The sequence below is a fragment of the Molothrus aeneus genome, chromosome 9, assembly GCF_037042795.1.
Source record: "Molothrus aeneus isolate 106 chromosome 9, BPBGC_Maene_1.0, whole genome shotgun sequence".
Classification (NCBI taxonomy): Eukaryota; Metazoa; Chordata; class Aves; order Passeriformes; family Icteridae; genus Molothrus; species Molothrus aeneus.
Genome location: NC_089654.1, coordinates 9,542,747 through 9,559,337, shown reverse-complemented (window position 1 = coordinate 9,559,337; position 16,591 = coordinate 9,542,747). Strand labels below are relative to the sequence as shown.

At 39.2% G+C, this 16,591-nt stretch overlaps 1 protein-coding gene across 1 annotated transcript in view; it reads right to left on the bottom strand.

Moving 5' to 3' along the window:
• Positions 1-16,591, bottom strand: part of GPBP1L1 (GC-rich promoter binding protein 1 like 1) — a 32,375-nt gene that overhangs the window by 8,951 nt on the left and 6,833 nt on the right. The window contains exons 2-7 of the mRNA XM_066555831.1: positions 8,091-8,974; positions 7,324-7,438; positions 6,906-7,035; positions 6,261-6,544; positions 3,491-3,563; positions 2,174-2,367 (exon numbers count right to left, since the gene is read on the bottom strand). Of these exons, the coding sequence (XP_066411928.1) occupies positions 2,174-2,367; positions 3,491-3,563; positions 6,261-6,544; positions 6,906-7,035; positions 7,324-7,383 (741 nt within the window). The 5' untranslated portion in view covers positions 7,384-7,438; positions 8,091-8,974. The remainder of the gene's footprint in view (positions 1-2,173; positions 2,368-3,490; positions 3,564-6,260; positions 6,545-6,905; positions 7,036-7,323; positions 7,439-8,090; positions 8,975-16,591) is intronic.

Genomic DNA, 16,591 nt, shown 5'->3' with positions numbered 1-16,591 from the left:
GCTAATGGTCACCATTCATTAACAAAAGCACTGTCGATGACATCAGATAATTCTTCCCACTGCAATCCCCACCACCGAGGAATATCACACTGCCTCAGTAATCACTGCACCACATCAGTGTGTAAACACTTAGAAATTAGCAGCTAAATCACTAAGTACATATTTATAGGCTGCTTAATGTGACATCTAAAAAATTAATACCTTTGTCACTAGCCAAAGACCATTTCCTTTGTTATCAAGACTGCAATATTTCACGTATAAATCCTGGTGTAATTCAGGCCTACTGGATCTAGTGAAGTAAAAACTTAACTAAAAGGAACTTAGGCAGGTACCACTACATATTGTCATAATCTCTGATTTAAATACAGATAAACAATCTGGAATGCAAATGATCTATGTCACATGTAAAGCAAGCTAAAAAAAAAAAAAAAAAGCCCTACCACTATATTTTGATGGATGCTGAACCTTCAGATCAGTCAGTTTTATTCCAACTGTGAGCACTGAATAATGTATTCTTTTTATCTGAAGAATCAAAACCTACATAGTCTAATTTCAGAACATGGTTAGCAAAAGCTTGGAGAGCAGCTCTCCTCGACTGAATTAATGAAAAACCTCTGTCCATGGGCTTCAGAATGCAACAGTAATTGCACAGCAAGCTGCAAGGAGCAACTGGCTGTGCAATTACTGTTGCACTTGTAGCTTCTCCTAAAGCTGCTACATTTGCTAAGCAGATTTTTATGCCCAAATTCTACATTGTAATGCAATGGGTATATCATGACCAGCAGTAACAACACACATTCCCATAACTTTCAGAAGTGCATTTTCATCTCTCAATCTCTACACTGGTACAGCATTAACTTTCAGACCTCAGAAATTATCTTTGCATCCAACAGTCAGTAACACAGACAAGCTGTATGCATTGTAATTCACTAAAACTGTTTACTTTGAAGCCAGACACAATCTAACAGTCTGGTCAGAAACTGTATCTCTGGCCTTTTGTTTCAAAGAACACACAAAACATCCAGACTAAACCCAGGTCAGGCTATATCTACACATGTATCAATCAAGCTGTAAAAGCAAAAATAAAAGCCACAGCAGGCTCCTTACTCATTAAAAGCTGCATTTTGTTTACCTTTTGTAAACAAGAACATACATGCACTGAAAACTGTGTGTGGAATGAAAAACTCCTTATAAACACCCTTTCTAATGGGTCAATTTATCCCATCTTACCAAGAAGTAGATCAGCTGTCAAATTAAATGTTTAGACAGGATTATTTGATAATAATTTTAACCACTACAATTTTTTCTCTAGCTGGCAGAATTTAACCTGAATTAACAAAAATTTACAAAAGGGGAAGATCTAAACTTGCTTTCTTACAAAAAGAAGCTGTGAATCTCTTTTTTTGTTTTTATCTTTCAAGTGTGTTAAGAATTTTCTACTGTAATCATAGGGAAGATTTTGTTGGAATGTCGCAGCCAGCATTAGTAATTAATACATTTTAGAACTCAAAGCATTTGGACATCTCTTTAAAGAATAACCGAGCTAACTTTTTTTTTTAGCTTTTTAAATACTTTCACTATTAATTCTTCAAAATTTCTAATCCATCCATACATGTTGTTTCTCCAGAGAAATGGGCAAGACTAAGCCTAGAACTAAGGAAAAAAACCTACTTTTTTCAGCACGACTGTATTTCCTTCAGTAAAAGAACTACAGCACAAACTCCATGGCTTTTCCAGATTGTTTTTAAGGCTCAACTAAATTACACCTGAATTGCAGGATGTTACAATCTAATCTGATCTTAGCCTCTATTGTTCTGGATACATCAAAGTATTGTAACCCAATAAAGATTTTTCAAGGTAGTCATGTGAACAGCTCAAGCACATAGCAGCACACATTCCACCTCTCCAGCAGTGCTCATTTTGTCTTATTAAGATAAGGATTTGTCTCATGCATGAGGACACACCCATTGAAATAGACAGCAGTGTAGTCAGAGGTTAGCTCTCCCTATGGACAAACCCAGAAGGCATTTTAACAGAGAACAACTTTAGTAGCAAATAGATCTCTACTGTAAAAGCCACTGCCCAGAAACTACTGGATTCCAACTCCTGCTACTTGTTGGGGGGTTGATTCCTTTGATCTGCAGTTCACTAATTTGGTTGGAACCCTCTGTACCTTGGAAGGAGGAGCTGCAGGTTTAGGAACCAGATTTTTGTAGACACTTGGGACAATGGTGGTGGCTTTGTTGCCATTTGCCAGGTGAGAAACAGGTGATGTAAATGCAGCTGAGAAGGCGGCAGAAGGATCCTCTTTTGAAACCTTTTTGATGACCAGCATCTTGGTAGGTTGCTTGGCACTAGGGGGGTTTTCTGTAAAAACAGAACAAGAGATTCTGAAATACAAATATCCAGTTTCAGAACAGCTTCAGTACACTGGTCCAGTTCCTCCCTCTCCATCTTAGACACTGCACATCTGATTCTGAGACCATCAGCTGCTCTTTTGTTTCAGCTCAGAGAGAAGATACTGGATGTGGATAGCTAAACACAATCTTTTCTAATTCAAACACAACAGCTCCCTTGATGCTGAAAGGAAAAACCTACAGTGACATCAGTTAACAGTCTTGCACCATTCTACAGAAATCAGAAACAGGTATGAGTATTTTTTTGAGCAACCATGGATCAGCTTTATTAGTTCACTAACACAGCAAAAATATTTACATAACCTATACTTCAAAAGACACGCTGCTTTTACAAACAAGCACAGTTAATGCTTCTTAGGTCAAATAAACATATTTCCAGGAGCATAACAATTTAAAAAATACTAATAGTATAAACAGATAAATGCCCTATAAATGCTGTCAGAACAACAGCTACCTGACAAACATGCAAAAAGAATACAACCCAACAGTATTGCAAGAAGTGTTTCTGAGTTTCTTTTGCATTTGTACAATTTACAGTATCTAACCCAACTAATCCAACCAGTTATTAACAAATCTGTGTTTAACTGCTAGAATTGGTACCTTGTTTCACTTTTTTTTTAAAGGCATAGATTCACAGAGTACATCAGGATCAAAAGCAAGGCTGTTCTGAGTTTAAAAAAATCAACTAAACACAGAACTATGACAGCTTTGCTGTATTTCCACTATGAAGATCTCAAGTCAGGAACTAATGTCTAGTTCGCTCCAATCTGCTCTGCCCTTCAAGTGATGCCTGTGTGAAACTGTAACTGCAGCACGACAGGAAGCGAACACAGAACAGTGACATTACTGCCACTGGCTGTTTTTTTATGACAAGACAAGCATAGTTTCAAATACATAAAAAGGCCAAAAGATTAGGGAAGATTGTGGGAGGAAAACAGCAAAGGACAGAAGGCAGCAAACTGTCTGCTTCACTTAAATTTTTAAAATATTTTTGAGTGAAAAACCCAGCATTTAAACACCAGTTACAACTTTCTGCTCTGTCATCAGCATTATGTACAGTGACCTTTACCTACCCCATACTCCAGAAGGTGTCCCTAAAGGTTTGTTCTGGTTGTTCTGTCTTCCAGCTTCTGGATTCAAAGATGGCTGTAAAAAGACAATGTACATGAATACATTGTTATATCACATATAACAAAAAATAATCAGTATTAACATTTTGCTTCCAGGAACCCAGAGGATGGGTAGATTTCTCTGAACAGCAGCTGAAGTGGAAGAGAGCGCTTTGCCACAAGTCATCAGAAAATCAAGTTTGCCTTCTCCTTGGTTTCTGCTGTATTTCCAATGGAACTACCAGAGGGTTCAGGATAACTCCTTTAGTCTTCTACTATAATTAAGTAGATTCTACCAACCAGTACATGTATTAAAAAATTAGGTATTTGATCAGCAGCTCAAAAAATAAAATAGAATCCACATCATTAGTCAATGAAGAATCTATCCTAATTTCATAAGTATTTTAATACAATAATTATGCATGAGCCAATTTAAAAAAACACCCCGAAGCAATACTAGATTCATAATGTAAAGGAATATACTTACTAACAATAAAAAAAAAAACAAGCTACATTTAAATTTGTATTAAACTTCAAAGTCCACTTTTTAGGACAAGAGTGCATGCAGACTCCGTGCTCTCTGCACACTTACATGAGATTCAGTTTCACAATTCAACTTGGTGGAACAACTATAGACATGTCCAAGCTCAAAGCAGAGTGAAGAAAATCTGAGCACTCAATGACAAGTGTTCTTGATTAGCTATTCCTCTTCCCCTGTCCCAAATAACCTCAGTTCAAATACAGCCATCTTTTTCCTCTTTTTAATGAATTCCTCACATGTCAGTTACTATGGTGACAGCATAACTCTGTAATAGTGAGCATCTGAAATAGTAGGTATTTCTGTTCTGTAAGAGTAAGGAAAAAATGTCACACCATAGCATAAATTCCCGCCTCAGTCTCCAGAAACTCCTCTGTTTAAGTGCTTCAATTTTTAGCTACAGGTCAGTTTTATAGCAGGGGCGCTCACACTTAGACAAACAGCCTGCTTTGCAGACCTCTCAGGAAAAGTGTTGCCAGGCCTAACAGCTACACGCTTAACCACAGCATACATCAGTTTCACCCTATGGCAGAGACAGTACAGGGGTTACTAAACAAAGCTTGCTGCTAGCCAGTGTGTGGTATTATCATCTTAAAAATGAGGGAAGTAATTAGCGAAGAAACAGCCATGTAGCTGGGGAAGACACTCATCAAGGCACTGAAGAGGAGAATGAAGTACGTGGAAGAAAGATTTAGACCGAGATAGACAACAAGAGATTGCACAGTTGCAACCATTGCAATATTTCTAGATTTCAACAGACTTCTGACAGTCAAAAAAACAGGCATATAGAAAGCCTGAATTACAATATATTTTTGAGAAATCAGCTAGTAGAAATCCACACACAAGCTTTATTCCCACTCTCCAGCTCTTAACTACTCTGTGATGCAGGCTCTTGCTCCAAGCAGCAGCAGCTGAACAAGAGCATGCAATCACTTCCCAGGCCCTTCACTGAAAAAAAAACCCAGCAGCTTAAATCAAACTACCTCCTGTGGCAATTTAAGTGTAGGCTCTGGATTTTGGCCTGAAGCAGCTGTGGGTATTCAAGTATTTCACTCTGACTCGTAAATTCCTGAGCAGAAGCCATCAAACTGCCACAACAATTTTAGCTGTGAACAGCCTTGCAGAGACAAATGCTGAATAAGACAGCAAAAACTTCATCATGATGATACACACAAGTGTGCACAGTATCACCAGAACCTCTCATGACAGGAGGCAGTAAAGGCTTTAGCACTCAAGATGAAGACAGAGGAACTGCATTAGGGGAAGGGACAGAGTTACCAGAACCTTACAGAGGATATTCTCATTACACTGGTTAAGAAGAGCCTAGAGACAGCAAGAAATAGATGCAGAAAGAAAAACACATGGTCTGATAATATAACACTCTTCAGGGGTTAGGACAAATAGAATTAAATTGAAAAGAGAAAGCAGAAAAGGTGCACATCTCTCAAAGCATTAGCATTAAGGAAGGCACATGGTACGGATGAAAGCTGTAAATTCAAGTACTGTTTGATAAAGTTTGAAAAACTAAAGATATTCCAGTAAAAATAGAGCCAGGATGTAAGAGACTATCATACTGATAATGCCACATGAATCAAAATGCTGAGTAAGAAGAAAGTTGGTCATCTGGAGATGCTGATGGAAGAAATGGCTCAAGAAACCCTGATCCACAGATTAGAGAGAGAGAGGAAAACATCTCTGATAATACTGTTCCAGAAGATTCAAGGCAGATGGTGGCTAAAGTCTGAGCATGTCATGAACAAGCTTGGGAAGGTTATCACAAACACCAACAGTGAAGGAGACAGGAAGACTGAAGAAGGCAGACTGAAGATAAACTGAACAGATGTATTTCTAGGAGCAAAAAAAGGCTTTGTAAGCAAAGCCACAAAGTCAATACAACTACTCTTCCTCTGTTACCTTATGGGTTTCACTGAGGACCTGGTTTGAATGTTACAATGCCTTCAGTTCACAATAAACATTTGGCAAAACATATGAGCCAAACCCCATAATCCAACAGGTCTTCAAGTCCTGAGGCTCTGGATACCCATCAGCATCCGATCAGTGCCGGAATAATTTTGTTAAATTTGTCACGTATGGAATGCAATTCTAGATCCTCACCACCTATCAATGCTAATGCAAACGAGATCTGAAAAGCCATTTCTCACACCTTCCCCTTCTAATGAGAAGCTACACACTTACAAAGTCTTCCTCCTCAAACTGCAAATGTTCTTTATCTTCCTTCTTCTCTTCCCTGGATTCAACAGGCAGCTTTTCTTGAAAGGCGGAACTTTTCCGAGAATGGAAGTTGCCATTCCAGTGGCGATGAACTCCAGTTCCTCCTCCTCCACGCTGGCTCACACCATCATGGCCCCGTGAGGGACCATGCCAGCCAGGCTGACTGCCAGAAAGCCCAACATGAGCTCCTTTAGAAACACCAGAATCTACAGAATCATGGCGGAGAAGGGACGGCTGATGCCAGCAGTCTAAACAAAAGGAGATAAGGATGCAATTTAAAAAAATCAACACAGTATGCAGAACACTTAAAATATCAGGTTGTTTTTCTTGTTGTTCAGCCAGTGCCCACTAAGGAACTGGTGAGCTGGATTTATTAAGTACTGTGTGATTATATCAGAAAACAAATCAAGCTACACAATGCACATACAGCTACTATGAAAACCTCTTAAGGCCTGAGCACATTGCAAAGGAGAAGAGAATAGCACAACTTCCTCACAGGATGCTTTGAAAAGGTACAGTTTGGGAAAATGTTTCTATTCTGCTGAATTCTTAATTCTGTAGAATATTTCCAACTGTTTGCTCTCAGGCTGCATTCTGATCCTTACTCACCTCCTGCAGTTCGGAGGGGCCCATTATTGAAAAATCCATCGGAAGAGTTGTGTCTCCTACGGCTCACGCCAAAGCGGCCCTCTCCCCGTGGAAGATGCTCTCCATGTTTCTCAAAGGTGGCTGCAGGGGACTGCAGAAAGTAAACATGTAATGAAGCACTCATTTGGACTCTCCAGAAGCCTGTCAGCCCAGCAGTGACATTTGGCTAACTGAAAAAACCACCAACCCCCCCCATTCCTGTATCAGTTTTCAATACAGCATCCATAATTGCATTGATTAGCCAGCAACGTCAATGAGCCTGGATGGGATCACAACAGCTCACAAATCCACCTGTCTCACACAGAATCACAGAGAAACCAACACACTGATCTTACCCGTGGCCAGAGCTGTGAAAGAAGCTGATCTGTATTAATGTTACCTTGGTTGACTGTGGTGTTGAGAAGTTAAGCCAGGCAGGAACAAAGTCATGCTGCGCCATTTAGGTCCAGTGTCTCCCTTCAATAAAATGAGGCATCAAACCTCATGGCCAGGCTCTGTAAATGTGAAGAATTCCCTGTCATCTTATTAAAACTGAAATAATGATACAATTTATCTCTCAGTGTTTGGCCCATATAAATAGGAGGGGTAAAGTGCTGAAGTTTTTTGTATTATATTTGAGCATTTTTCTTCTCATGCTTACACTGTTCCTCTGACTGAAACAGGTAAGAACTTCAACAGTTCCAGTTACTTCCTGTTTACAATTAACACACCCAAGAGGTTCATGACAGAATGGGTGTGGAGGGGTAAGAAAACAGAACCAATGGCAAAGAAAATCCATACAAGGCAGATGTAAAAATCAAGACATGACAGAATTTGGGGTACAATCCTTCATTGCCTCACAGTCTGCATGTTTTATTCCAGAGGCTGTAAATCAAATATGACCAACTGGTGACATTCAAAGCAGATCAGAGACCTGAAAGACAACCACATGCCAGCTCCTGCACCCCTTTGTTCTTTCCAACGTATCATAGCAATTGTAACTGCTCAAAATTATGAACATTTCACTACTGCACCGTATAGCTGAATTCCACCTTTTTTTGTGGAAGATTCTCCAATCCACCATTTTGCTTTATTTTGCAACTTTAATTTACCTAGAAGCAAGTCAACACAGTATAAGTAAAGTAGTAAATACATATGATCACTCACCCTGAGTTTGGCCTCTGCAGTCCAATGTCCTCAGTCTGTGTGCTTCAGTGACCTCTGGGTTCCTTCCTTCTGCAGAGTTCTGGAAGGCCAGCCTTGAGGCAACAGTGCGTCTCAAAGCAGAGCACGAGAGGCCGCGCTTCGTGCCAAATGCGCCCTTCACCCCCTCAGCTGCTCATTTTACCCTCTCTTTGCACTCTCACTACAAAAAAAAGATACCTAAGAAGGTAATTTATATTTAAAAAAGCCACGCCCACGTTCACCTCATTAAATTTCCTCTGGTCGTGGTAGTACAGAAATCAACCTTTACATTACAAAAAGGTTTGTCAAGTCTGCGTGACAACATTCAGAGCAACATCATGGTTAATACTGAACAGATACACTCAAGGCTGCTGGACAGGTCATGATCTGCAGCAGATCAATCTAAACACTCAGGAAAAAAGATGTTACATAAAAATGTTTGCCCTAAATGCTGAGATCTAAACAAGATGCATCTGCCCAAGTGCTCTTAAAATATAAATTTCATTTTTATCACATACATCTGCTAAAAAAAGGTAAAATATTTTAAAAAATGAATGTTAGGATATACTCTAGTCTTCACGTAACTTGGGTAATGCTCCAGAGAGCTAAGCACTACTTGATATAAAGCTCAGAAGCAGGCACAAATGTTCTCCCTGTTTTTCACCATTTACATGCTGAAACATAGGTCACATGAACAAAAAAAAGCCAGGTCCAAAAATAATCTCTTCTACTCTATTTTTTGTAGACTGGGTGCTGCTTTTAAAGGGACACAATTAATCCACAAGAGCTTCTTGTTCTACAGTGAAGAGTTCACTTCTGGGTCATAGTCCTCTTCCATCAAAGAGGTGAGACAGGAACTGTCGTCACTGTAAAAAACCAAACACAGCTCCATCAATACAAGTGGCACAAACACGACAAAGTATGACTAAAGAGAAGAACAGAAAGGGAAATTGAGCAACTATAGTGTGAGTGCCAACAGCTATTTGATCTCCAATCAAAACAAAACCTGAAATAATCTAATTAAAAAACAGTCCCTGAAAAGGGCATTTTTACTTTTAAATGATCACTTCCCAGATTTAGTCCACAAAAGGGCAACAAAAACAATCAGAATAAAGGGAAGACTGGAGAAACTGCATGCAGCTGATGAAAGCGATTCTACACTGCATAGCAATTTTAAAACCTGCTGCTCAAATAACGAGACTTGGGGCTGCAGGTAGGCCTGGCCATTCCAAATGCCCACAATCTCATCTCTACATGCCCACATCATTCCTAATCTGCTCCAGTACAGCCAGAGTCCCCTCTCAGAGGATGATGTCAGTAATACAAACAGTATTCCATTAACTTCTCCATGGAAAACAGCACCATCAACACCAAAACCTGAGTTACTTTGCTACGACATTTTTTCTTGAACCATCCTACCTAACCAGAAGCAAATAGATAGTTCCTAAAACAACTGACAAGTTTTATTACTGTTTTGATGCCATCAGCTGTTTCATAGGATGCCTTTAGGTGTGCCTTATTATGCTTTTATATTTGACTTATCCGAGTTTGTTTTCTTTGTTTGGATATGGTTCCATTCTTTGACCAGTTTTGGTTTTCACTGCGTATGTTATGTCATTCTTACTTTTAAAAGAAGTTTTAAAGGTGATTTTGATCAAGGCTCAAAATAAACACACCCTGGGGAACAGTAAAATAATCACCACCTTATATCTTCTGGGTCACACCTTTAATAAACCCCTTCATTTTCATTGTTTTTTTTCTCTTCTTTTTTTTTTTTTTTTTTTCCTGGAAGTAGATGTTACTGTTGTATAGAGGGGTTTGGAGAGATGGAAACACTTCTGCACCTAAGCTCTGAGCCACAATCACATTTCTGCAGACAAAGTAAGAGCAAGCAGCCTCACAACACATATAAACCACCAGCCAAGATGAGGAAAAAGCTGAGTGCTCATGGCCACACACAGTACTGACCTGGGAACTTTCTGAGCACCCCACCCTGTGCTACAATCTACTGAGCGTCACACACTGCAAACAACTAAAGTTCTAATCTATAGAAACGTGGTTTTATATTAAAGTGTGCATAATGGACATAATGGAACATCTGCTACAGACAGAACAGACTTCCCATCCTGCTGAACTCTGTACAGGTACAGAAATCCTTCAGATGTGACCTTCTAAGTCTACTACCAAAGGTTTGAGCAGTAAGTAGAAGATAAAACAGGGACAAAGTCAATGCAGTTGACTGTATTTAAACAAGATTCATTACCTTCTGAATAAATATGCTTTTCAGAACAAACTGTATAGCAATTAAGCTATGGCAAGCTATTGATAGAAGTTAAAAAATTTAAGAAGTTGATTTAATGAACCTTGAGAATGGTTCACAGCAATGTGAAAAACTGACCTAAAGAAAGCCCACAGAGAACTGTTCTCTGGATTTAAGGTATCTAAATAAATGAACACCACAAACTGCAGTTTTGAAGTAAGAATGAGGTCTGAGCACAAAATAAAAATTAAACCACCACAGGTTCCATTTACCAAAACGGTTCCCAGTATCTTTGGAAAAGGCAAGGGAAAAGCATATCAACAGTTTGTGGTGCTGCGAGTCTTCCCTTTATATTTCAGCACAATCAAAGTGAAGGTGAAACATTTTCTAAAACTCCAATCACCAATTTACAGATGATCTTGCAGAGATTTGGGTCTCCTAAACTGCTATTCTGATATCACTGTTAGTATGAGTGACCAAGGCAGTTCCTTATCAGTGCCTAACGCGCAAGTAGACTGCCTAGGACAACGCCTAGACCTGACTCCAAAATTCAGTAGGGACATACACAACTCTTCAGTCATCGCCTTCCTGGGCATGTCCCAGCACAAAGAGAACAACAGATGCCACATTTAAATGCAAGACATTTTGCTAAAGCAAAAACCTTGTTAGATGAAGTGCTGTAAATTGTAGTAGCACTGAAACCCTTTCGTCTCCAGGATTAGCCCACGTGCCCCCTTCTCACACACACTGAATCCTGTCCAACAGCAGCACATCTGCAACCTACCTGAGACATTTCCATAACCTACCACTCTACTGACAACATCATCACAAAATCCTAACAGGAAAGACCCAAAGTCTCTCCATTACCCTCTCTGTAATAAATTCTTGAGAAAAAAAGTGCAAGACCAAGAACAAACAGCATCAGGACTCCCAGGATAGTTTGACTTTTAAGCCAGAGTCTGTATTACCATTTAATGCCAGAGTTCTATGTAAATCCGCTCAGTTGCTTTGTTTTCAGACACATTTATACATTTTTGCCTCCAAAATGAGAGTGGGCACAGTTTATTTGTGCTTTATGTAGAAGTCAACTTGGAGTTATTAAAAAATCCCAGCCTCAATTCAACTGGGTATTTTCTTGTGCTACCAAAGTGCCCACCACATTCTATTCAGTTTTTTATGATACTCAGGATTTTACCCAAGGTACATGGACTCATCAAGTCATGAAACTAAAAGTATCCATGGAAGCCTTCTGAATGCCTCTAATCATCCTTATTAGCCTTTACCCTATTCTTTAGGTATATCACCACCAAAACAGCATCAAATGTTCATGATTTGGGAGTATGGCCAATTTACACAGTGGCAAAACTGTGCATTCCTAATATCTAACACAGTTATTTTTTTCCCCTATTACTACACAGAACTGAAATGACCTTTGACAACTACTCAGTTCTTCTATTATTGCATTTACAGTTCAATCGAACTGATCTCTGCTTCACCATGGAAAACACAAGGACAAAGATCATCAGTAGACACTCCCAATTCCAGAAAAAAAGCAAACTTGTCAATGCAAATCTAATTAATTCTCCCTTTCCTTTTAAATGAATTAAAATGTGAATTATTTCTGGTAATAAGAATGAGAAAAAGAGAAAAGAATAGCAATATCACTAAATGAAATGTTCTCTAAAGGCATATCTCCTTTCAGAACAATGAAATCTGCTTTAATGAGCTTTGGTGTAGAAAAAAACCCTGTCAGCTATCCCAAAATATTATCTGACCCATCAAAATGGATAAATCTTTGGCAAGTAATCTAAGTATGAAAAAAATTTAAACTCTGTATTAGCGCCTGGGTTCCACTTATTTTTAAAGGTTCACTAGAACGGTTAACAATTTATATTATCACTTTTTACATGTAACATTAAAAATGTCTTAACTGCTACTTCATAGCCACCTATTTTCTTCAGTTTTTGTTGTTCCAAAAGTAGTTTTCCCTTGTTAAGTGCCTAAGTTTCACAACTAAATATCACTGTGTCATTTTACATGCAAGTAAAAGTGGTATTTATCACTGAGTCAAACAAAATTGTCAGGTGTTCTTTTATATACCAGATTTTATAGTGTATTTGTCTAAACAAATATTAAAAACTGGCATGAAAACAGAAGGAATATACAACCACATTGAATTTAAAGAGACACAGACCACAGTAAGAAACATGCAGTCAGAGACAAACTCCACTCTCCAATATCCCTTCCATAAAGTTCTTGCTGTACCTCAGTTGAATGGAGTTGCCTGGTTGCTTTCAGCCTTCTGCTTATTTCATTTCTGCTCCTAACACAGACTTGATCAGACTTAATCTCTAAACCAGAGTTTCTAAAGCTTTGGGTCTCAAGCTGAGCTTTTCAGATTCACCTGGCAGTGGGAACCAAAGAGGTGCTCAATATGTAAAGACCTACATTGACCAGAACACGAGCCTAGAGAGACGAGCTACACATAATCAGAGCCAATGAGCTATGACAGTTTTCACTGGAAATGGATCAAGATACTTCAGAAGTCCTAAGAAACAGAACAGATGAGCCTTAGCAGTGGTGCATTTTTCCTACTACTTCCTCTTCCATCTCCTGCCTTGGCCTACAAGGCTGTAAAAACACAAGGAGCAGCAGTCTCCCCTGAGTTCCAGGCTGCCTGCTGTGCCATGACGTGCTGCTCCAGCCCCTCTCTGGGAATACCTGGAACTAGGGCTTCCAACCTTCGTCCACATTACGTACTGCAGTGCACATTTCTGAAATGGACACATTTTACTGGGTGCTTTTTCTGCTTCATTGTACCCTGCAAACATCCCCAGCTCCCTTCAGCACTGCTGTATAACAGGAATCCTATTAACTGCAGCCTCTACTTCAGTTTCTCCTTTTCTGCAACAGCAAATCATGAAGACGTAGAACCTTTAGCAGAAAACCAGCATGAAAGTAAACTTTTACCCTTCATTACACATTTATCAATCCAGTTAATGGCAGCTGTAAAAGGTCATAAGGGCAACACCTGTCTATCCCTGCCACAGTTTTAGTTCACTGCATTTCTATCTATTACTCCAAATAAAACATGTTTACTTTAAAGAAGTAAAAATTTGTTTTTCTAACCAGTCAAGTCAATGGGGATTTCAGTAATATTCCTAAAGATCAGATGTCAGCTGGGTTGCAAAAGCATTTAGAAGCATTAGTGAACAATTTAATGGATGCAGAAGGCAGAACAGAATTTACTTCCCTCATCAGTTTTCTTTCTGTGAAGCTCTTTTAAAGTTATTTAATCAAGCAGATATGCCCAAACATTCAAAACAGACCACTTTCCACCTAGCTACTTTTTGGAGTAGTGTCACTGAATAGGTGTATGTTGCTTTAAAATAAGGAATTACTACAATATGTATTCACTAAAATATCTCTAATTACCTCCAATTCACCCAATACATTCACAGAAATAGGGAGCCACAGCCTGGGGTCCAACTCTGGAAGAGTCAGAAGTATGCTACAGATTTCCTTAAGGATATCAAAAAGCCTCACATGAAATTTCACTACCCTGAAAAAAGCCCAAACAGAACATGGCTTGGTCTTACATAAACATTTCATTAAGATAATCATATTTGGGCACACAAAATTAAAGAGCATCTAGTTACAGTCCCCCTGCCACAGGCAGACGCCTTCCACTTGACCAGGTTGCTCACCTCCAGGTATCCACAACTTCTCTGGGCTATCTGTGCCAGCAAACTCCATTTATAACACAATTATAAACTCTGCTTCAACTGTGCATGCATTATTAGGCCTCACTGTAAAAAACAAGTGCAGCATAACTCATTCAGTTGTAACAACTGGTGAGCCACATCCTAACAAGTTGAGATAATTCATTTCCAGTTTACCTACATAAAGTATCTACAAGAAACCCCTTACCTTCCTTTTGCTTTCACTTCCATGAATACAGTTGTGTAGACACACCTTCACAATCTCTGCACAGCTGAAGTGCAGCCCCCTTTGGAGAGGAATGGCTCGTACAACTGGCACAACCCAACACCTGACCTACAGGAACCAGAACTATATCCCAGAGATGCCATCACCGCCCGTTTTTTCCCATTATATCCACAGTCAGCCCTCCAAAATGACTCCACAAATATAAAGAACAGCCCTATTAATTAAAAATACTGCAAAAAACATTGTTTAAATGGTATCTGGCTGCTAAAAAAAAAACCATCTAGTATCTAAAAATGCAGAGCATCACTCATAACAGGTTTTCTAGAATTCCAGAAATATGAGCCCATTTTAGAACAGTAAATGATGGATTAAAATGTTAATCATGTACTAAACTAAAAACTTCCCAGATACAGATATTAAATGTTTTAGTGAAGACCAGCTATTACTGAGAGATTAACACCTTCTTTTTTAAGTTTAAAGCAAATTAATCTATCTTGCAGAGTCATCAAAACTGTTTTGCATTCTAGACAGAACACTGCTATATAAATCTGTATTCCAAGATGAAAACATCCCAGAAGCTTGGCCATACAAAAGTTCTTCCAGAGTAACAGGCTAGAGATGGGGGAAAATCCTACCAATGGTTACATACCTGACCATTTATACAAACCGGATGAGAAATTTAAATGAACTGAAAATAGGTTAAGAAAGGTCCATACATCTATGTCCTAATCCCCTTTTTTCTACTGACAGTCCTCCAACTGATATCTCACACAGCTCTGCTTCACAAACAACCTGTCCCTTCACATACTTATTTTCCACTTCTCCAAGGTCATGCTGACCCAGTCTTACCTCCTTCAAAACTTCTGGACAAACACATACTCCCACAAAACCACATACTGAACTAAGCCTTAGCACTCTGCTCTTGTGAATACATACTGAGATCTCAAGGGCAGGGGTAAGGAGATGATTCTTTTCCTTTCTGACAACAATTAAAGACAGAAGGGCACACAAGAGTAACAACCAAGTAACACAGAAAAGTGACTTCTAGGACTGTAGAAAAGATTCTTCATCGAACAAGAAACCACCACTGACAAAAATACCACCTTTAGAAATGCTATCAATTGAATGATACCTGCCCTTCAAGCTTCTGTTGATCCAAGTTTCTGCAAGCAAGGTTACCATACAAAAGCAGGCAAACGTGTCTTTGGAAGCAAGTTGTACTTAACTCAAAAGCCCAAAGCACATTTTGGAAAAGGCAGCATCTGGGGAACCTGTACAGAAGCCTGTGTAAGATGATAAGTCTCTGGCCCTCAGCCAGCAAGTGTGATACATCAAAAAAAACCCTTGCAAGGAGTTTTCATGAGTTCACTCCTCAAAGCAGCAAGAATACCAAGATAAAGCCATTTAAAACATGTAAAATCTAAAAGGTTCAACTTCCCATAAGCACAAAATAGGAGAGCATAGACTTTTTAGATATTATGCCTACCACCAATTATTCCTGTGTGTTTCATACTGTGCAGCCACTGGCAATGCTGTCGGCCCCTTATGCCACTCTCCTGTGCCTGCGAAGATTCCACTTCCCTCCAGTGCCCCTTTAACTGTCTTTAGAACTGTTTATGTTAGAGAACTGTGGTATTTACCTGAAATATTAAAACCTGTTTACTGCTCTACCCTGCTGCAGGGAGTAGGGTTTCAGGGACTGTATGCCTCTCTTAAACAAGTGCATCTATTGACACTACTGATATAAACCAAAGAAACACATTTTAAATAGTATTAGGCTTTAAATGTGAACAGTGCTCTGAACATTCAAAGAGCTTTAGCATTTTATGAAATAAGGTATTTCAAACCTGCAGAAGGCATTGTACTATTTTAATCAAATCCAAAGGTCTTCTTAGCTCTTTAAGGAATAAAATCAAACATCTATTTTGTACTGCACTTTGATCTACAGGCGTTTTGCAAGTAAGTCAAGATAAGGTTCTGTTCTGCCCAGAAGCTTGCACAGCACAGCACCTTGTCATGGATGCCTTTAAGGTCCCACTCTTGTCCCCAAACCCTCATGACAGAATGAGTGAAAAGGCAATGAAGAGCCCATCTGTGCAGTCTGCCCAAAGCCTTAAGGAACAAAGTCAGTTCTGCACAGCAGCACACACCAGGATAATGTTCTCCATCATCAGGAAAGAATTGCAAATATGTAATTACTGGCTTATCCCCACTGGATGCTACATACATCCTGCCTACCTGTCTTCCAGAAATGTGGATGGAGCCTAAGCAGAAG